Below are 23,519 nucleotides of genomic sequence, written 5' to 3'. Positions count from 1 at the left end.
AGGATTATGCTCCCCAACTGTAAGCTCTACTACAAAGCCACAGTAATCAAGACAATTTGGTACTGGCACAAGAACAGACCTATAGACCAATGGACCAGGCTAGAGAGCCCAAATATAAACCCAAGCATATATGGTCAATTAAAATATGATAAAGGAGCCATGGATATACAATGGGGAAATGACAGCTTCTTCAACAGCTGGTGTTGGCAAAACTAGGCAGCTACATGTAAGAAAATGAAACTGGATTACTGTCTAACCCCATACACAAAAGTAAGCTCAAAATGGATCAAAGACCTGAATGTAAGTCATGAAACCATAAAACTCTTAGAAAAAAACAGGCAAAAATCTCTTGGACATAAACATGAGCAAGTTCTTCATGAGCATATCTCCCTGGGCAAGGGAAACAAAAGCAAAAATGAAAAAGTTCGACTATATCAAACTAAAAAGCTTCTGTACAGCAAAGTACACCCTCAGTAGAACAAGAAGACATCCTACAGTATGGGAGAATATATTCATAAATGACATATCCAATAAGGGGTTGACATCCAAATTATATAAGAGCTCACACACCTGAACAAACAAAAAGCAAATAATCCAATTTAAAAAATGGGCAGAGGAGCTGAACAGACACTTCTCCAAAGAAGAAATTCAGATGGCCAATAGGCACATGAAAAGATGCTCCACATCACTAATCACCAGAGAAATGTAAATTAAAACCACAATGAGATTATCACCTGTCACCAGCTAGGATGGCCAACATCCAAAAGACAAACAACAACAAATGTTGGTGAGGATGTTGGTGAGGAGAAAGGGGAACCCTCCTATACTGCTGGTGAGAATGTAAACTAGTTCAACAATTGTGGAAAGTAGTATGGAGGTTCCTCAAAAAACTAAAAATAGAAATACCATTTGACCCAGGAATTCTACTCCTAGGAATTTACCCTAAGAACGCAGAAGCCCAGTTTGAAAAAGACATATGCACCCCTATGTTTATCACAGCACTATTTACAATAGCCAAGAAATGGAAGCAACCTAAGTGTCCATCAGTAGATGAATGGATAAAGAAGATGTGGTACATATACACAATGGAATATTATTCTGCTATAAGAAGAAAACAATTCCTACCATTTGCAACAACATGGATGGAGCTAGAGGGTATTTTGCTCAGTGAAATAAGCCAGGCAGAGAAAGACAAGTACCAAATGATTTCACTCATATGTGGAGTATACAAACAAAGAAAAACTGAAGGAACAAAACAGCAGCAGACTCACAGAACCCAAAAAATGGACTAACAGTTACCAAAGGGAAAGGAACTGGGGAATATGGGTGGGAAGGGAGGGATAAGGGGAAAAAAGGGGTATTATGATTAGCATACATAATGTAGCAGGGTGGGTGGGGGGAATACAGGGAAGGCAGTATAATACAGAGAAGACAAGTAGTGATTCTAAAGCATCTTACTACACTGATGGACAGTGACTGTAATGGGGTATATGGTGGGGACTTGATAATAGGGGGAGTCTAGTAACCAAACTATTGTTCATGTAATTGTACATTAATAATAGCAAAATAAAAATAAAATTAATTAATTTTTAGAAAGCACAGAGTCCCACTCCAAACTGCACAGTAATCTATAATCAATAATCTACAGAGGTAGTATAATTTTGAGTATAGTAGAACTGAAAATAATGAAGATATCCAAGGTTCCATTCTTGACAGAATTAAAATATCAGAAAAAAGGAGGGGTGTTTACCTGATTTCATTTGTCTGATTAGACTCCCTCTCCCAAAATCTCTCCTTGGCTAGTTGCCTAATGAATAGCATTCCAGGTAAAACTTCAAGAAATGCTCTGATCTTCTTAGCTTCATATTCTTGCATAATTCACTTTCAAACTACTAGAAACAGCATATTAAAAATAAAAAACTAGAAAGCAAGAATAATCTTAGGGTTCTGATTGGTGTATAAGCTTTCTACATTCAGCAAATTTTGAGTATGTGTTTTAGAGCATTTTGGTACAGAGTTATCAGTACTAGTAAATCACTGCTATTTAGATAGCTTTACTGTCATGATTCAAGTCATTTTATCTTCAGAAGGGAAGTTCTATGTAGTTCATTTTTTGGGGGAAAAAAACTAAATATAAGGAGAATGCCCATTGTTCAGGGAATAGTTAAAATCATTACAGTATAATGACAATATGGAATGCTATTCAGTCATTATAAGAGTGAATTACAGCTAAATCACCATAGTGGAGATGTTAACATGAAGTATTCCTGTTTGAGAAAAACATTATATGGGAAACCATGTAGGATAAATGTGATCCTGGTGTTTGTAAAACAATGACAAAAACACTTCTATATATGTTATTCTGTATACATATATGTTTATACATGATTACATGAGCATGGAGAAAGCTATAAGTCATGCTCAACTAGGTTGTTAACATCGGTTAACTGTGAGCAGGGTTAGGGTAATATAATGCAAAAGAAAGAGGAAAGAATGAAGTTATTTATGCAAAAATAAAAAATAAAAAAAGACTTCATTTAAAAATAATATGTATGATCATATTATGAATTATAAAAAGAAGAAAAGTCAACTCCCAATACTGGAGGAAATGAAAAAGAAGCAATGGAGTAAATAAGGAAGGTAAGAGTGATTGAATTCTTCCTGAATGGCACAGTAAGGCCTTCCAAAAAGCTGCTCCTTTGTAAAAACAGTGAAAACACTGGCAAAAAAAAATGTTAGAAATCAAATTTTTCAGATTTCTGGAATTTAACCAAAGGCGTACATCAATTAGAAGATCAGTTCTTCAAGAAAATTGACTGGAGCATTTTAATTTGTTCTATTCCTATCACTCTCCCTAGTTCTGTGGTAACCTTGAAAACTAATAGCATGACAACCATGGTAACTGTGAAAACCAGCAATCCAGGAGGCAGTGGAGGGGAAGAGAAGGTATGATGCTCCCCAAAAAGACATTCCCAGAGAATTGCCACCACGCAATCTTTCTGGAAGCTCCCTGGAAAGATCCACTGTAGGGCTTGTCCCACTTGACCTGATTCAGAGTTTTCTCTATGCAAAACAACTCTATCTCCAGGGCACTTGTCAAAAACAATGTGTGGCAACTGTTTAACATCAAAGGTACCTGAGGCAGGGACACCTGTTGGCAATGGGAGGCTAAACAAAACACTTATAAGGAGAAACTAGGGAATGAGAGGGCCAAAGGGGCCTCTGAAAGCTCTGACTTATTCCCTGGGATCTAGGTCAGAGATGTGCCCATATCCAAAAACGATTTGAAAAGCTAGTCATAAAAGCCACATATTTATATGATGCCCTTTACATGAAATGTTCAAAATTAGAAAATCCATAGAGGCAAAAAGTAGATTAGTTTTTTGAATACAGGCTGGGGGAAAGGGGAAATGAAGAATAATGGATACAGCATTTCTTTTTTTCAGGGAGGCAAATGTTCTAAACTATATACTGGTGATAGTTGTTCAACTCAGTGAATGTATTTTTTAAATATTGAACCATACATCTTAGTGAATTTTATAGTATGTGAATTATATTTCAAAAAGTGGTTTTTTTAAAGTGAATGAGAGGTATGATGCATTTTCATCTAATATGGAGGATTTAGGAACTTGTTATCAAAGAGCATGATGAGAGAACAGACCTTCAAGCCTTCAGCACATTAATCTGTTTTCTTGTCACTTTAATTCCTGATTGGTGTTCCCAGGTTATTTTATTGTGTGCCATATTATTTTTAAACCAAAAGTTTTTGGTTGGTCAAAGAGTTTCTCCCTTTCCTTTAAAATTTAATTTATGTTCAAATATTTATAAAATATATAAGGAGACAAGGTGAAAATATAAACCCAAACACAGGATACAACCTAGAAAAACCCCTGTGGAAATACAGCATGAAGGCTAACTATGGAGTTAGCTTTTACCTTTCCATATTACAACTGGTTTTCAAAATGAAACTAATGAAATTCTAAAAGTAACAGATACAACATAAAGCCTATTTCACATTTGCAAAGCCCAGCTCTGCCACATAGTATAATGTGGGGGTTATTCTGGTTAAAACTTTACAAACTGCAGTATTCTATGCTTTGGCATGATATTAAGGACCTGCCAGGGGGAAATGTCTTAAGGAAAGGCTATTGCCTACTACCTTTTGCCAAGAGGTCTCCCCTTGGTTTCCTACCCAGGATATTTGGGGTAGGACGGAATGTCTGGCCACTGTATTTTTGGACTGAAGTACACTTATATAGCTTTTACATATGCTAGGAATTTTAAATGACATTTTAATTCAAGAATAATAAAAAAGAGGGGCAAATGCAAATTTTCTGCTAGGTATTAGTACAAATATAAGGCATTAAGTGATGCTTTAAGTAAAATTGGTTAAATGTGATTAAGCATCACTAACAAAAAGATAAATCAGATATTAAAATTTTGAAATGACTCTCATTTGTTTATTAATTCAACAAATATTTTATTAAGCACTGGTTACACAGCAGTAAGCAAAACAGACTACTCTCTCTATTATCCTGGAATTTAAATTTGCTTGGTAATGCTACCCTGGCTACTGCAAAGAAAACAATAAAATTAGACGAGAACACATGAAATATGGGAAAGAGTCCAAGAGTCCCAAGAGCTGAATCCCAATTCATGTCTACCAATTACTAAACAAGCGGTACTAAATATGCCAACTTAATTCCTCTAATCCTCAATTTCAGACCTTGAAAAATGGTCCTGTCCTGCATACCTCATCAGTTAATAAAAGGACTACAGAGAAAGTATTCAAACATGCCCTGAAAACTACCAACAGCTCTAAAATCACAAGCTAGCAATCCTTTGCAATAAATAATTTTAATTAATATAGACAGCCTATTGAGGTTTCCTGTAGTTAAGACAATAAAGCTCAGTCCTAACTGTCAAATACATGAACACAGAATGACACATTCAAAGGTTTTGACCTTTCTCCATTTAATCACTCTAATTTCACCTGGATTTCCTTTACATGTCATATCATGCACATATTCTCAAGCAATATTCCAGCCCCAGGAAGAAAAAAATGAGCCAAACAGACTTCCATCAAACTTCCAGACTAAGCAAGAAGCACCATATGTTTCTTTACTCTTCAGGGTATGTGTTTGCCATCTCTACTTAACAAATGACAGAACTTTCAAAATAGAGATAAATCCACTTAGTAAAAGAAATTAATAATTGCTGTAATTACAAGCACATTAACTGGACTGAGTTTTTGCTTAAATTACTTCTGCACTTCTGATGGAAAACAATGTCCTTAAATAATGATGTGCCTAAGACATGACCAAAATATTAAAACCTCAAAACTAAACTCATGAGAAAAATTAATTTTCATTAGCATAATTCAAGTTTTACTACTGTTGGGTAATGAATGTGAATCTGCATGAGTCTCTGGTGAACACCAAGCATAAAAAACAGTTGGTGCTGTAGATGCTGGTGAAACAATGGAATCCAGTGCCTCAGCCCTGCTTTCTAGATCCTGGCAGGCATATCCTGTGACAGCCGAGAGAGTCCACGTGATCCTTCCTTCTCTTCTGGCTCAGCATGAAAATAAACACTCCATCCAAGACCTGAGAGGTGATTTTCTTTGGTGAGTTTTTTATGAAAGGAGGAGGAACAAACACAAAAATGATCATGGGTAGATGGGCTTCAGATAATTTTCAATCATATAATCTTGTTTTAGGAAATACAAAATAAACAAGAAAACTGTAGAGGAAGTTTTCTTAGAGTGACCGCGACCTGACATTTTATCAGTGCTGATGGGATCAGTGCCAAAGCTCTTCAGCATTTTCCACGCAAATCCACTCCCACCGGCATTCTAGAAGCTTAGGAACTTGAGTAAAAAATCTGAAGGGTGTTGAGGAGTAGAGTCACATTACAAAGCATATCATCTGCCACCAGTTAACTGGCCCCCATCTCCACACTCTTCCTTCTCTCTCTCTCTCCCAGCTCTTTTTCTGGAGTAACTGACAAATCCCTCCGTTTGTCCTCAAGCACACATGCCATTATTCTCCAGGCATGATTATTTGTCAGTTCCCAATATGTAAGATAAATTGCTCATCCCATAAAAGAAGGAAATGAGGTAAGAAAGGAAAAAAGAACATACAGACACCTCAAAAGCAAGTCGAGGGGATAGCTTCCATTAAGTCATTTGGCACTCTGCTACAGAATTAGGATCCTTCCCATGAGACCCCAGTAACGAAATACATAATTTAGCCTACTTAGTTAACCATCTCAAATAGGTTACAAAACTTCAAAAAAGAAGCACAAACTTCCAGAGGTGAACAACCACAAAATCAATACCATTTATTATATGCAAGAGGCATACATTTTTATGCCTCAGAAATGTTGAATGACATTGATACATTTCTCACTCATGTCCTTATCTGGGTGGGTGAGCTGATGGCATTTCATGTTTAGGAACAGGGCACTAAGCGAGGCTTGCTGGATGAGAGAGTGGAGCTTTGCCTGAGTGACCAGTAAGTGTCTGTGAATTAAAAGCAGCACTTGCTACACTTAAAAATCTACCTGTGGGTTCCACAGACATTTGAGTCACACACTTTCAGAAACTTCAGACTTACCTGCATCCCTGTGATTTTGGTCCCCTGGAAGAGAAGTATCCATGGTCCAGGCTGGAATGTGTTGGTTGGGAGGTACAGCAGAGGCCACAGCGCTCTCATTATAAACTGCACTTGTAAGATTAACATCAGGCACTTGGACTTCACCATCAGTGACCAAAGGTTCACTCCCATTTGATTTAAAATAGGCTTTCTTTAATGTTCCTGAAAGACCAAGAAATAGATATTTTAAAACATTACCAGAGGTATTCTCTTGAAAATATTATTAAAACTCTAGAGTTGCTTTCTCAAGTCTCAGTCTGTCCAAGCCAAGTCAGAGAGAGATGACGGCTGGCAACCCCACCCACCTCAAGAGGACAGTCAGAGTTTCTCTTCTGCCACAAATGACACACCTCCGTGAAGAAACTGTTGCTCTCTCAAGACTTAAGGTTGAGTGAGAAACTGAATCTCCCATCTAGGTTTCCCAGCACCCAAAGAGTTTAAAGCAATTCCACCTCACCTGGGACTAAACTATAAACAAACAAAATGTGGTGAATCTTTCAGTATGCCCTTGCTGCTTTCTCCGTTTCTTGATTTCCCCCGTCATTTCATGCTACTCAGTACTCAGGACACATGCTCGCCAGTCACTACACCTGCCACCAAAGGACAGTGATGCCTGCCTAGCTGCAGCCTCACATTCCTCCAAGTCTTCCACTAAAATTTTAGTGAACTGCTCATGAGAGATAAATAAAAATAATAGGGATCATATATTTACAAAGACTTTTATCACAGAAACTCAAAAAAAGTAAAACTAACCACAGCAAGACTAAGATAAAATATTATCTTTAACCAGAAGCTATTAAAAATAATTATAAGAAATAGGTCATTAAACTAAGATAATCAACTGCTCACTCTCTCAAGGTATTCATTCCCTGGCAAAACAGAGTCAAACCTAGATTATTAGGAATCACCTAGCTTGGGCTTTAGGCAGAAACTTGAAAACTTTGCAAGAGTCATGTATTTTTAACTTAATCAAAACAGGCAACAGACTGTTTCCAGAATATAGCACTCTGGTTGAATATGTCACTAAAATAAATGAATGTGATATTGATTCATTATAGAAATACCCAAGGGAGATTTTTTTTCTAAAAACACTTCAGTGAATGCTCTAATTGGCTCTCACTTTTCCAAACCATCCATGGACCATTAAAAATAAAAGAAATATAAATAAAATGTTTACTATCAGTCTATGGAAAAAATTTCTCTACATGTGCTTGACACTTGGAAAACATTAACTACATATCAAAATAGAAAAGCAGCTGTTTTCTGGCTAACTAAGGTCAACAGTTTCATCTGTCAAAGGATTCTAAATAAAACACTGGAGTATAAAAGCTGAATCATGACCATGTGAAGCAGGTAACACCCTCTTGAAACTGTGTGATTATGAGTAAACATCTATGCAGTAGGTGAGATGAAAGCTTTCATTTAACTGTTTTTGATTTTCAAAATAATTTAGAATTTTGAAAGCCAAATAAATGTGATGGGCTTGATTACTATATGTGTTGCTACATATTATTATACATATATGTATTCCATATATAGTATGTAAGCCTATATAAAATGCATTCATACAGAAAAATTTACTAATCAACTAGATAAAATTTTATTTTCACCCATTAGTTAGTTGCTCTCTACTTCTTTTGGCATAAAGAGATTTTTCACATAACATGGTATTTCATGAATGTGGCTGTAACGAATGTATTTCATTCAAGGCCCATAAAGTTGATGTACTTATCATGATAACCCAATGAGTCAACATCCAGCTCTGTCAACATTTAAGCAAATGCCTGTTCCTCCATTACATCCCTGAGTATTTCATTTAAGAGTAGTTCCTTACAGTATAAAATATTTTGACAGTTGTTCTTAACATTTTGTTTGTAATGATTAGCCCTATTAATAATCTTTCCTTTATCTTTTTCACCTAACCACAGTAGCAAAAGTGTTAACAACATCTGTTTAAGTCTTTTGAAACACTGACTTTCTTGGAAACACTGACATGGATAACAACTTCTTAAAAAAAAAAGGCAGGTTCCTTGCTCAAACTCTACATATCAAAATAAGTTGGCAGAATAGAGAGAAAGGTAATACATGGCATGTAATAATTTCTGATGTGAAGGTGCCTAAGTATATTTTTAAGAGAGAAGGACAACAAGCCTAAGGGACCTGTCTTTAAAAGCCTGAACTGACTAGCCAATTTGTTTTCAAGTATGTTTGGATACTGACCAACCCTCAACTCACAGTTAGTCATCTATTATGCATTTTTCAAAAAGCACAAAAATTAGATCTCAGTAAGACTAACTACTCTCAGAGTACACCATGATGAGCTATAAAAATGCTGAGTTATTAGCCCAAAGTAGAGTATTCATTCTTCAAGAGTTGCCTCATCTACTTCCACATTCTTATTTTTATACTGCTGTGGTTAAAAGTACAGGTTCTACAGACTAGCCACTTGGGTTTAAATCCCATGTCTGGCACTTATTAGCCCTAAAACTTTGGGCAAACTCTCAACTGCCATAAAATAAGAAAAATAAAAGTACCTTCCCTCATGGGGCTGGCAGTTAAGATCAAATTAGTCAATACATATATAAACACTTGGAACAGTTCCTGGCACATAGTATATTCTCAATAACTGTTAGTCATTCTGCATGATGATAGTAATGATGGTAAAATTATCTTCCTTAGAGCTGCAAAGGTACTTTAAAATAAATACTAATTTCCTTTTACTGTAAGTGCATCCCAGCATAACAAAATGGCTAAGGAAATTTTCAAAAGTGAATCACTTAACTCATTTTTGGAGTGAAAGAACTGTGACTCTTTAGTGCTAAGTTATTACTAGAAGGCCACACTGTATCCAGATTGTATGGCTCAAAAATATTTAAGCTCTTTAACATAGCTCTATGTAATGGTGTTTAATAGTCTATAATTCCAATAATAATAGCCAAGCTTTACTCATCACTTACAATGAGTAGATTGAGCACTGTGGTAGGCAAAGTAATGCTCCCCTAGGGATGTCCACATCCTAAGTCCCAGAACCAGTGGATATGATACCCTATATACTCTATATGGCAAAAAGAATGTTGCAGATATGAGTACATTAAAGAATCTGAGATGGAGAAATTATCCTGGATTATTTAGGTGAGCTCAGGATAGTCACAGGGTCCTTGTATGCAGAAGAGGGAGGTGAGAAAGTGTGTTAGTTACAACCATGCAGTATGAGAAAGACTCAGTGGTCCATTGCTCATTTTGAAGATGGAAAGGGGCCACAAGCCAAGGAATGCAGAAAGCCTCTGGAAGCTGGAAAAGACAGAAATCAGATTATCCCCCAGAGCTTCCAGAAGGAACAGTTTTGCTAACACCTTAATTTTAGCCCACTAAGACCTATTTTGGACTTTTGACCCCTAATACTGTAAGGTAATATATTTGTATTGTTTGAAGTTGCCAAGTTCATTATAATTTGTTACAGCAGCAAGAGGAGACTGATATATAGGCATCTTGCTAAGTATCCTCTCTACAGGCATTTACTGAGTTAGCCTTCCAACGATCCTATGAAACAGATGCTATAATTAACTCTTCTTTGTGGAGTTTCAGAGAGGAAGAAACTGGAGCTTATAAGAGGTATTTAACTTACCCAAGGATCGAGCTGGGACCCGACAGAAACACATACACATACACACATACATATATACCCACACACGCTCCTCACTTTGGACAAGATACACAAGTAAAAAATATACCAACCATCATGTTCATGTAAAAAAATTTATCTTCCTACAATGTAATATAAAATTAATTCCTTATCTTTATATCTCTAGCCATGTGGTAGCACAATGTGCCAGAAACGTTGTATTTACTCTCTGCTGACAACACAAAATTTAGTAAGAGTTTCTTATCATCAAAATGTTTATAGATTAGTTGAGGGAAATGAGCATGTAATCTAAACATACAAACAATGCATGCTATTAGTGCTTGGAGAATAATATACAGAGTACAATCTAGTGACAGAAAGTAGAGAAGTAGCTGTCATTCCATTTAAGAAAGTCTGGGAAAGTTTCTTAGGAGATAAAAATCCTCAATGTGAAACTTAGAAGATGATTAGGGATTTTCTAGGCTTGAGCAAAACATCTGTGGGAAAGAAGGAATGGAGAACACTCTAGACAGAGCAATGGGGGAAAGAGATGTAAAAGCCTAGCATCAAGTCATTGAACATGTTTAGCATACAAGGGACTGGCAAGAGAAAAGGCTAGAGAGGGAGTACAAGTCAGACTGTGAAGGGTAGTTCCTCTTATAGGTGTGGAATTGATCTTGTGATGGAGAACTTTTGAAGGATCTTAATTAGGTTGGAATGTTAAAATGATCACTCTGGCAGCAGGATGATGCTTGAAAGGGGTCAAGTCCAGAACATAGTTAAAAGGTTACTGCAATAGACCAAGTGAGAAAAGAGTAAGGCCTGACCCAAGGCAAAAGCAGTGAGGAAAAAGATAACATTTGGGGGAGTTTTCAGAGGCAAAACTGTATCAACATAAGAGAAAGAGTCAGAGGTCCTTCAAGGTTTCCATTTAAAATTACTGTATAAAGAACATATTTCCACCTGAAATAGGCTTGGTAGTCATTAATCCACTCATCAAATATTTTCAATTCTCCCCCATTCTACTAGGACTCATGCTTACATTACATTCTCGGGCCTCATTCTCTGTCTCTTGACATCTTTGATGTTGGGCAAAGGGTACAAACTTCCAGTAATACGATGAGTAAGTTCTGGGGATCTAATTACAACATGGTGATTATAGTTAATAATACTATATTATACATTTTTTAAAAAATACATCCTACAATGCTCTTTTTCTTTCTCTCTGGCACAATAACCACAAAGGTTCGAGATGATGGGCTGGTTCATCAGTTTAGTCCCTGAATAACCTCAATAAACATAATCCCCTGCCATCTTGCAAAGGACATGTAACGTGAGTGAGAAATTGACCTCTGTTGTTTTAACCACAAGTATTTGGAGATTATTTTTGTTAAACAGTATAGCACAGCCTATCCTGACTGCCACAGAGATAATAGAGAATGAAAAACAGAATTTGTAGGAGCTTACTTTTGCTATTGTTACTGTTGTAAACACATGGAGTAAAAAAATGCCTGTAAAATATTTAAGAGAAAAAAATGTCTATTCTGGAGCAATCTAAACATTTCCTCCAGAATACCTTGCCAGACTTCCCCACAAATGTGCATCTTTTTGTGTTCCCAGAGTACATACTTCTTATATCATCTAGAGACTCAAGTAGAATTGTCTGCTCCCTTATCTGTCTCCTGGAAGGTAGGAAGGCATATTATGTATGTCTCCATCTTATACACCCAGCAGGAAATTTGGCAGCAGTGCAGGCCCCAATAAACACTTGATTTACAAATGATGAAGGAAGTCATGGAGATGGATGACATAACCATGAGAAGTATGAGTGTAAAGTGAGAAGAGAGCTTAAGACAGATACCCTAACACTTAATGGATAGGTAAAGAAACAGGAGCTTAAAGACACAGAGAAAGAGCAGCCAAAAATAGAAAAAAATCATAAGTAGTAATATGCAGGCAAAGCAGAAGAGCATTTTGAGACAAAAGAGGCAGTCAAGACTGAGGAAGATCACGTCTAGGTGTCACACCTAAACGGAAGAGGGTTGCTGGCACTGACTCATGATGAAGAGGCTCCTTCTGAACCACAGTGAACAGGCACAGGGAGAAAGCATAGTTCTTCATTTTAAAGTCTTGTTCAAACACATATTGGTTTCAAATGCTGCACATTGGATACAAAGACAATAGTAGCCTTGGAAAGAACAGATTTAGTTAGTTGTATGAAAAGAAGAGAAAGAGGTGAAGATCAGACTGCAGTGGATTGAGGACAGGAGGCAGCAGAGAATCACCTGGGGATAATGGTAGACTGAAAATTCAGCAGGTCTGGAGAAGGCTGAGATTCAGAGTCTGCATTTCACAGAAGCTCCCGAGTAATGGTGGTGCTGCTCGCCCAGGGACGACATTGCCGGGAGCCATGCTACTCAAGCTGTGTAGCGAAGCTCAAGCTGGAAGAAGACCCCCACAAAGCAGGGGCCTTCGCAGCTGGCTCCCCCTATTACCCACCTTGATTTTGCTTTTGCTATTATACTATTGGCTTTGCTTTTACCTGCATTTTTTGCTAAGGGTTAACTAACCTTTGCTGAGCAGTGTGAAAAGGATGAGAATATAAGTTTCCCAGGAGCTTTTCAGGACAGTGCTCCTGAAGAATGGAACACGCAGGGGTCAAATGGCAATCTTGGCATAAAGTACCTAAACCTATAAAGTGACCACCCCATTTCCACTGAGATTATCCCCCTTTTTTATTATTACAATGCTAGGGAAATTAGTGATGGAGAGTTTTATAGAAATAGAGTCATGAGAAAATATTGAATAGAATAACCCTGTCTGACACTTAATCAATCTTCTCATGTTTTCTTCCCTCTGCTACTTCTACAACTTTTCTTCTTCCTTCCTTCCTTATTATAGCCATTTACTAAAATTCGTGCCTTATATGTGAAATTACCAAATACCATAATTTTCCAAGAAGTAAAGATACCTCAAGACAAGTGCTGGGCCTGGAAGCCACAGGGCATAAATCTGCAAAGAAGTGAAAAACTAACCTTTTCAAAGAATATTACTTCTCTCTCACTTACCAGCTTTATATCTCCCTGTATGGCCCCAGAAGATGGCTGGTTAGCCAGAGACGGGTAAGATTCCTCAAGGGAGGAACAACCTAAGACAGGCACAGTCGCAGGGGGGCCATCAGGTGAGAAAATGGGGGCCAACAGAGGTGAGGCTTAGAACCTCACCCCCCCAAGTTTTGAGAGAAATTGTCTACACCCGTGGATGTTTTGTTGCCCTTGTTCAGCTTGGATTAATACCTGGTCTGTAGGCACAAACCTGATCATCTATACCTGCCTTCTCACAGTTCTAAATCATGCTTTCTATCTATATCTTGCATTTACCTACTACATCAACATTTTATTAGATTCATATATAAAGTATAAAAATCAAATGAATAATCATACATCATATTTGACTTGACTGTTTATAGTTTAAGGTTTGTAGTTAAAACAGAAACAGTTTCTATGATGTGAATGCCCTTGCATTGTTCACCATGTAAGAACTTGTTTAGTCCCTGCAGTAGTGGAGTCATGAAGACCTGTGTAGCATATGTCAGGGAGATTTTGGTATCCACACAGAAGAAAGAGAAATGTAGATAAGAAGGAGAAATTTAATTTGCTGCCTACTGTGCCCTATAAAGGGGTATAAGGTGAAGATATGAGTTTATGATTTTAGATTGATTATAAATTTATTAAAGCCTCTAAGAATATTTTTGTGGGAAAGAATCCTAGCTAACTGTAGCACTAGGTGACCTGTATTTCACCCTGAGCTGATAGACTCCATAGTCACTGCTACATACTGCATGCTCCTACGGTCACATGCACTACTTAGAAACTGCGTTGCATAGAAACATAAAACACAATAGAGTCCATGTTGATAGGAAAAATTTCGGTCAAGGAACAGAAAAACAATCACCTGTCTAACACTTGACCAACTATAGATTAGAAAGAAAAAGAAAGGAAAAAGCTTGCCTATACCTATTAATCAACTGCCTATACTAATTAATCATCAGAATAATAAAAAATAATCATATCCTTGTGCAAAATGGTATAAATAAAGTTGTCATCGGCACTTTGTCGAGAGACCTCCTACAACTGACTCCGTGTCCTGTCTCTCCATACGCCAACTCCGTCCTGCACCCTCGGGCATCCCACCCCTCGGCTGGAGCTGGACTCCCGCACCACATTTTGAGTACAAGGCTTTAGACTACCATTTCAAAAAGCTTTAGACATTAAGTATAACCTCAAGCCTGAATGGTTAAGGAAAAACTATTCTCAAGTTTAAGAACACTATGTTGATGACTCTGTGCCAGAAGGTCAGAGTCATTAAAGGAATTTGGACATTTAAATAAGTAATGTGGAGTCAGGTCATAAAAGATCACAGAGAATCTTAAATTTTCGGTGTAAGGAAGATCTGAGATGTTTTCAACTTTATTTATTTGTTTGTTTCTTTATAATTTTGGAACACTTCATGAATTTGTATGTCATCCTTGGGCCATGTTAATCTTATCATTCCAATTTTAGTAGATGTGCTATTGAAGAGAGCACAGAAATTTTCCACTTTAAAATGATATTCAAAATACAGCATTATAAGTTAGGAAGCTAAGATTCTTTTTATTCCAAATTCTTGAAAAAGCCACAAGCTGCTAAGAAATTTACTAAGAAAAAAACTATAAGTTCAATGATCTCTAGCTCATCTAGCATTTTTGAAGAGGAATGTTGCTTTTGTAGGGAATATTTCTCTTGAGTGCAAGAAAAATGGACTGTTTACCATATTTTCTATACTCTCTACCATTATAAGATTTCTTCCTTTTTCATTGCATGACAAAAATTAAAAATTAGCTGCACATAGATATTTCATAGTATTAAAATGAGGAAGGTCACCTTAGGCCATTTTTCATCAGCTTATGGCTAAAACAGAAGAAATTTATTTTAGGTGTGGATGACTTGGAAAAGCCTTTGAAGCCAAGTGTTCAACAGCCTGAAAAGAAAAAGCTCAGAGCATTCTATTGACTTTTTTTCTGGTCCATAACTTTGGTGAAATTAAACTGAGATGAACAATAGTTTGGGAAAAATCAGTGCAGACTGTACCCCCAAACCACCATATTTATAGGATTTCTGCAGTACCTGCCCCTTTTTTCTCCCTGCCGTATACTGTATCCACTTCAGCCCTCCTTCCACACAGCTACCAAAGGCACATTTTCAATGCCTGGATTAGATCAAACATGTCACTACCCCCCTCCAACATTCTCACTGTGAAGGTTATGTTTAAAGCACGGCTCCGTCAGGGAAGGCTTCCCTCAACTTGGACCAGGTTTGGTCCCCTGTCACAGGCTTTCTTCTACATAGGAGTTACCTATGGGAACTTGGTCATCATGTTGCATATCCAACAGTTGGTCAAATTTATTGTCTCCTATCAACTGTAATGACAATTCAAATACACTGTAGCAATGGCATGGTTGTAGGGTTATGGGGTTATAGATTATGGCTTTAGTTCTAGTGGATAGAGTTAAAATGGAATAAGCACATTTTTAGTAAATTTTGTGTATAATAAAACTATTTGTTAAAATGTGATATCAAAAATAATATTCATAAGCAAAAAGCAATTCTTTACTTTCATAATGAACTTTATAAAAACACTTTCACAAACATTATGTCATTTGACTTCCATAACAATTCTGTGAAATGAAAAAGAATTATATTCCCTATGTCACAGAGAAGGTAAGGCATCTGACCAAAATCCACACATCTAGCAAACGGAGGAGTAAGACACTCAACCTGAGTCTCCTGGCGTCAACTTATAAATTCATTCTTCTATGTCACATAGCCCTTCAGTTTTTTACTGTAATTAAAGAAATAAAAAATTGAGTATAATATTGTACCTTTCTCACTCTTCAATTTCTTCCAAAAATCTGAGTCTTTATTTTAAAGTCCAAATCTCAGGAACCATAGGAACAGCTCAGATTATCTCTCAACTTTAGAAATATTAAACTCAACTCAGCTAAACTAAACCTTAGCTCCCACCATCAGTTTAGGGGGTTGAGGAGAGAAACAATTCGTCACTGCTCTCTTCTACAGCCTGCTACCAAAATAATTATTCAAAATCCAACTTTCTTATCTGCAGAAATCTTTTTACCATCTTGACTTCATTCATGAGAGGAGCCCAAACAGACAAAATTAGAGGCACATCGTGGATCTGTGTTTGTTAGCATAAGGCTTTTATTATCTTTTCCCAATCAATAACCTTCTCACTATTATCTCCTTGTCTTTTGAAACTCAAGCTGGTGTTACTGATACAAAACTGGCCTACCAGGATCCCTTAGCAACCCTTCTGAACCCAGAAATAACTATAAAACTTTGAAAGAGCCTGAAGCTATAAACTCAAACAAACATAACATTTTTAAAACTAAGCAAATCTAAAGAGTTTTTTAAAAACAAAAACATAAAATGTTTTTATTGTGCATTACAACAAACATCTGAGTTATGAAACAAGGAATATTTGGGCAGATATCACTTAATATATTTGTATCAAATTATCTGGTGGAAAAACCTATGAAAAGAATGCTTGTGAAGAAAATACCCAGGAAACCCCCACTTTGCAAAGGTTATCTACATATAAGCCATAATAGCACTTAGAAGCAGTTACAAATAGTACACTTCCTAGGTGTACATAAGTGATAAAAAATTCTACTCCCAGGTATAAACCCAAGAGAAATGAATGCATATGTCCACACATAAACTTTTACATGAATGTTCAGAGCAACATTATTCATAATAGTCAAAAGATGGAAACAACTAAAATGTACATTAATTGATAAAAGGATTAAAAATACAGTAAATCCATATAATGGAATATTATTTGGCCATAAGAAGGAATGAAGTACTGATACATATAACAACATGGATAAACTTTGAAAATACTGCACTAAGTGAAAGAAGTCAGTCACAAATTGAAATGTCCAGAATAGGGAATTCTCTAGACACAGAAAGTAATTAATGGTTGCTTAGGGCTGGGGCAGGAGGGAAATGGAAAGGTAATGAGGGTGGCAGATCGCTAAAGGGTATAGAGTTTCTCCTTGAGTTGATGAAAGTGCTCCAGAACTGACTGTGGTGATGGTTGTATTCATCTGTGAATACACTAAAAATTATTGAATTATACATTTTAAATGGGTGAATTGTATGGTATGCCATTTATACTTCGATATAGCTGTAAAAAAATAAAAATTAAATAAATAACCCAATAAAAACACTCTTCAAGAGCATACATCCTTTGCTCAGAGGCCTCTTATCACTGAAGTACTTAAAAGTATGTTTTAAACCTACACTAGCAATCTACTGAGAGTGAAAGGAAATACCCTTCAGTGTGTGCAAGACATTGAACACAGGACAAGAATTAGACTTTTTGAAATGACTGTGGTCTCACTGAGGGAGCTTCTACCACACAGACCCGCCCAAGAGGTAAGAACTATCAACCCTTGACAAAACACCAAAACACAACTACCTGAAGGCATTGGAAAGGAATCAAAGCAGACCAACTCTGCAGGGGAGTTGAGTCTTGGAAGAAGACAATGGTCCAGCTAAGTCTGAGCCTATTGCCCGATCTTCACCCTGAGAGCAGCCAGAGCTGATGGCGCGTGGGGCAGGGCAACTAAAACCCCAATAGGAAACCTGCCTCTTCCATGGCAGATGCATCACTTCTGACTTCCTTTTACTCTTCACCCTCTACCTCTGACATGTTTCTGCTTTCTAGGCTTCCATGAAACCCAGCATTTCTGGATTCCTTTCCTTCTTGCCTGGCCATTCTTCCTATATCTCTGGCTTCCTCCTCTTTCTTTGTCTTCCCCTCAAGCACTACATCCTCCAGGGCTTTGACCTCAGCTTTTAGTCCATACACCTCCTCTTCACAGTTCACCTACTCCTGTTGCTTCAGCTACCGCTGAGACTCCTACCTTCATAACTGCAGTCAGGACTCCCTTCTCAGCTTCTCTCCTGGGCACTTCTAGCTTCAGAACAACAGTGGGATAAGAGTTGAATTCCCAAGTCAGCCTATAAGCCAAAAATTATATATAGCTGACATTGAACAACAGCAGGGTTAAAGATGGCAACCCCTCCGTGTATTTAAAACCCGAGTATAACTTCTGACTCCCCCAAAACTTAACTAGTAATAGCCTACTGTTGACTGGAAGCTTTACTGATAACATAAGCAGTCAATTAACAACTATTATATACTGCATTCTTACAACAAAGTAAGCTAGAGAAAAGAAAATGATTTTTCAAATTGTCACCAATCTCCAAAAAAATTTCCAATATATTTATTGAAAAAAATCCATGTGTAAGTGAACCCATGCAGTTCAAATCCATGTTGTTCAAGGGTCAACTGTATAGTCACAATTTCCCTTGAAATTCCCTTAGGAAGGCTACTTGTTAGAGTTCTTATATTCCTCCATTCATTTCTAGCCCCAGCCTGCACTGCTGAATTTGCTCATGATAAATGCACTTAAACCATGATTCCACTGTGTTTGGTTTTCCCACAGGTATCTCTAATCTAACACATCCAAACTGAACTTCCAACCTGCTATCCATCTATCTGCATCCCACTCATCTACCTTTACTTCTTACATTAACAGATGGCACCAAATCAAGCTGCTTGCCAAGCCAGATATCTAACAGTGAACCTTGACTCTTCCTTCTCCCTCACACCAAAACCCAATCAGTCTTGATTTCTGTTCATTTTAATGTACCAAATGCCTTAATTCAACCCCTTATCATCTTTTACTTAGAGCATAGCTGGCACCTCAAACTGGTCTCTAGCTTTCATTTCTTTCTGCCTCCAATCCTCTGCAGTATACAGGTCTATTGTCTTTTGCAAATGCAAATATGACCAGATTACTCCCTACTTAGAAAGATCATCCAATGGTAAACCACTACTACCCATAGAAGTGGTTTTCCAGCATTTTGTAACAAATACTATCTTCTAAAAAAGTCATATAAGATCCCAATATCTACAAATAAATACAAGCTATACTTTATTGGGATTAATTCACTTTATAAGTTGTAAATGTACAACTTATTATAAACCAATCAATGAAAAAATAATAGAGAGTTTTGGTACAATAAAAAAATTCTCAATCGCTGGTAATGCAATTAGATCAGCATTATCTTGTTACTTGTTTTACTTGCACATGGTCAAAACAATCCTGATTCATAGCAACAGGCAGCTACCAAAGGTAACGTTTTGGTTTTTTTTTTTCCCCAACAGCTCACCTTTTATACTTAGAATATTGTTTATTTAAAGAGAGATAGCAAGATCCAAACATGTAATTTGCCAGCACAAATTACTTGGTTGCTGGTCTCCACTTGGATAAAAATTGGTATGTAATACTTAGTTTGTGTGTTTAAGATCTATTTTTTTCAAATAGGAAGTCAAAATAAACATTTCTGTAATCCTTGAGATACCTCAGAACCCTGATTTCATGGAATAGAGCTTGAAAACCAATGACCAGGTGCTAAAGCCCAGTTCCCCTAATGACAACAGGCAAGTTCCTGTATCATTTGGACTTCAACAATATAACTGTGCTGTCTGCCACTACCAAAATCCCACCCAATTTTCTAAGTCCATCTCCATCTTTCATGGGGTTATACTTTTGCACTTGCTGTTTTCTCTGTCAGACCCATGTACTGCCTTTTCACTTGAATTTCTATGAACTGTTTCAAAGGTTAAAATATCAGTGCCCCATGAACCCTTCTTTGACTTCCCCAAAGTATCTTTTATTATCTCTATTATCAATATGTGTTACCTTGTACAATAATCATCTCTTCTCAATGGTGAGTTCCTAAGCAAGAAGGACTAATTTAACCTTCCTTTAGTTTTCAGGGACATTTAAAGTCCTGCACCTACTAATCACTCCTTCAATGTCTGAATTAATAAATCCATTAATATTAATTATGATAACTAGTAGAGTGGTTACAGTGGCTGAAACTGAGGGTTTGCATAAGATAGTCAACAGATTAACCTTCATTGAGTTGACACCTCAGGTTAAATAATTACTAAATAAAATTCACACTTATAAATCACACCAATTTAATTTTTACTTCATTTTTATTTAATAATGGTATCACTCACCAACAAAGGAAAGCAGGATAACCAGCAGGACAATGAAGGCACAGATACATGGAATTAGGACCAGTAATAAGAAACGAAGAATATTAGCAGTTGCCAGCTTCTGCGAGCAACCATCTTCCATGTTATCATCATCAGCTTCCAAGACCTAAAAGAGGAAAATGAAACACAGTTTTAATATTGCAAAGTAATTCAATAATGATATGAAATTTTAGAGCACAGCTGTCCATTCAGAGCAGCAGGATTCCTAAGAGATTTTTCCTATGTGTACCTTAGGGCATGAAATGAGGTTAATCATCAAATCCCACTAATAAATGAATAATTAAGTGTAAAGCCACACTCAGGGCAGAGCAAATCATCTATGTCTGAAATATTTTTCAGAAGTACATGCACTTTTAATGATATTCCATCTTGACTTTTTTTTTAACATATTTGCCAATTTAGTATTATTCCAAAGGGCTGTGAGTTACCATGGTAAGAACTCATCGTGGCCCAATGCTAAGAGCAAAGACTGCCTAGTACAGTGATAAAATATTGGTGAGTAAGTGTAGGCAGAACATTACCCAGACTTCACTGTTGTTTGTCTCACTAGTCCTAACCCAAATCTGCATGAATTTGGACAAAATAAGTGTTCAGCCATTAATTAATAATTTAGCAAGTTTTCAGCAATTAATAATTTAGCAAGATTAAACATTACTGAATAGATATTAGTGATAAGCTGAACAAAGAAAAAGAGCCATTGACCAGTTAAACAATGACAATCTCTCAGAATCCTCAGCTGTCCACACTGCCCCTGCAGCCCATCAATTTGTAAGAGATTGCCGGCATGCAACAGTGATGGTGCAGATAAAGTGCTTATCTTCAAATCTTCAAATTTTGTTAAGTCCAGTCTCTTGCCAAAAACAATGTCTGGAAATCCACTCACTGTAAATGGCTAGCTGAGGGCAGTGACTTTTTCAACAGCAGTCTGAGATGGAATTTAAAGTGATTTGGGTCACTCACCATGAGCAACTCTTCTGATCCCATTAATGAAGAAGTTTCTCACAGTTGTCTCTTAGATTTCTGACTCTCTTTACATTTTCTCCTCTGACAGTTTCAGAGCTTGAACTATAACCTCTATGTAACTGTCTCTTGAATCTCTCCTGAGTCCTGAACTTACATTCAAGTTATATCATTTATTTTCAATGTCTAGTGCTTAGCAGCATTTCTTCTCAACACATCCAAAATCAATTTAATCTCCTTATGTATCCCTACCTTCAAACTAGTTCTTCCTCTGATTTCTATATTTGCGCTAACAGAAGCTCCACTCTCCCAACAGCCCAGAGACTTGAGACTCCTCATGTCTTCATCCTCCCTATGCCATGCATCACCAGTTTTGTTGGTTCTCCCCCAAAAGTATGAAAACCAATGACTTTTGAGATAGAGCCTTACCATAATCAAGAAGGAGGTCGTTCTAACATAACAGTCAGGCACTTGGACATAATCAGTCCTTGATAATTTCCCATGGATAAAAAGACAACCTGATAGATGGGTTCTTCTGAATTGCAAGGCATATGTGATACTCCATTTCTGTTTTATTCCTCTTACATCAGAATCAGTTCTGTTAACTAACACATATTACAGTGTTCACTCCATGCACTGTGATATGATGACATACTATAATTTTAAGAATTCTCCATGAGAGACATTTGAAAGATATGACATGAGCATGAGAATGGCTTGATTTCTTTAACGTCTTTACTGATCCATTCCCTCTGCACCTGGTTTAATCTACTAGCCAATGTGAGCTTCTTCAGAGTTAATTTACAACTTGATCTGTAAGAGAACATAGCACTGTGTTGGAGTACGTCATCAAAAGGGCGTGATCACCAGATGACCCTTGACCTGGACCAGCACAATCAGAGGATCCTTACTCTCTCCCGTGTCACTGGAATGTATGTTCTTCCCACCATTCCCATAGCCAGAGCCATTTTCAAGGACTCAGCAATGTGTTGTGAAGACCACAGAGATGATACATATGGCTGAGCCTAGATAAGACCTCTCTATAAACCTTTAAAATTCTGGTGGGTGGGTACACAAATCTACTGGCCTTGCAGTAGCCTAAGACAGGCCTTGTGTGTCTTATTAAATCTGCCGCCAACCAATCTGGAGTGCTCTGCCTCTTTCTTCAGTTTCTCATTACCTTCCATGTGTGAGGTCAGTTTCAGATGTCATCTGGGAAGCTCCAGAGTTTGGGAAGCAACACACTGACACAATATAATATAACCTCTGCAACAGCCCATTGATTACAGCACCAGCACTGGGTGGGTGGTGCCCTTTCAGGTTGGAGAGGACATTTACCTATAAAAAGCAGGTGTGAGAATGCAGCCCTTTAGACCGACAGAGACAGCAGCAGAACTGATGTATTTATTTCATTTATTCAAATTATAATTAGTCATGGATATAATACTGATTTCAGACCAACTACCCCTCAAAGGCTCACAGTCTTATAGGTGAGCTATGCATAAATTATGTAACTATATTTCAAAGTGGCAAATGATAAGCATCTGAGATATAGCTGCAGTACCACAGAAATTCAAAAAATAGGAAAAAGATTTCTTGCTGGAGGATGAAGTAAGACATTGTGGAGAACCAGCACTTGAACTAGACATAACTGTGAGAAAAGTACCCCTGAAAAACCCTGTTATACTTCAAAAGGGTGGTAAATACATCTGGAGAGGTAAGGAGTTATGAACTTTCTTTGGACCCACAATAGTAGAAAAGGTTTCTTTGTTAAGGTGATCACAGCAGCGTTACAGGGATAATTTTTCTTGGGTGGCAAATTCACAATGGCCTCAGTGCTACCTGGAATCCTATAGCCAAATACTAGGGTATTTTCTTGAGTCAGCTTGGTTCCCCTGGGAGCCTTACCTTCCTCTCTTCTACACTCTTAACTCTACCATGCTTGCCTCCCAGCTGATTCAACTATTCTCAGGGCAGCCATTCTCTGACTCTTTGGGGACCTCCTGCCCATTGATCCCTACCTTCTCCCAGTCTACCAACTCTCTCCTTGTATCATTTCCCGATATGTCTTCTTTAGAATC

General features: G+C 37.3%; 1 protein-coding gene and 1 pseudogene across 8 annotated transcripts in view; both read right to left on the bottom strand.

The window, feature by feature from the left end:
* The window catches only part of CORIN (corin, serine peptidase), a 232,193-nt gene that overhangs the window by 171,204 nt on the left and 37,470 nt on the right, over nucleotides 1–23,519 (bottom strand). For 6 of the 8 annotated variants that reach the window (XM_017652016.3, XM_073237664.1, XM_017652015.3 and 3 more), the window contains 2 exons: nucleotides 20,440–20,584; nucleotides 6,618–6,818 (listed from right to left, as the gene is read on the bottom strand). In XM_017652016.3, the coding sequence (XP_017507505.3) occupies nucleotides 6,618–6,818; nucleotides 20,440–20,584 (346 nt within the window). Of the gene's footprint in view, nucleotides 1–6,617; nucleotides 6,819–18,265; nucleotides 18,362–20,439; nucleotides 20,585–22,618; nucleotides 22,777–23,519 lie in introns of those variants that run through there. The other 2 variants (XM_073237663.1, XM_017652021.3) reach the window with 2 other exon arrangements.
* On the bottom strand, nucleotides 14,770–14,864 carry LOC118968447 (U6 spliceosomal RNA; annotated as a pseudogene).

Source organism: Manis javanica, chromosome 5, assembly GCF_040802235.1.
Source record: "Manis javanica isolate MJ-LG chromosome 5, MJ_LKY, whole genome shotgun sequence".
Taxonomy (NCBI): domain Eukaryota; kingdom Metazoa; phylum Chordata; class Mammalia; order Pholidota; family Manidae; genus Manis; species Manis javanica.
Note: the sequence above shows the minus strand (reverse complement) of the source record. Positions and strands in the feature narration are given on the sequence as shown.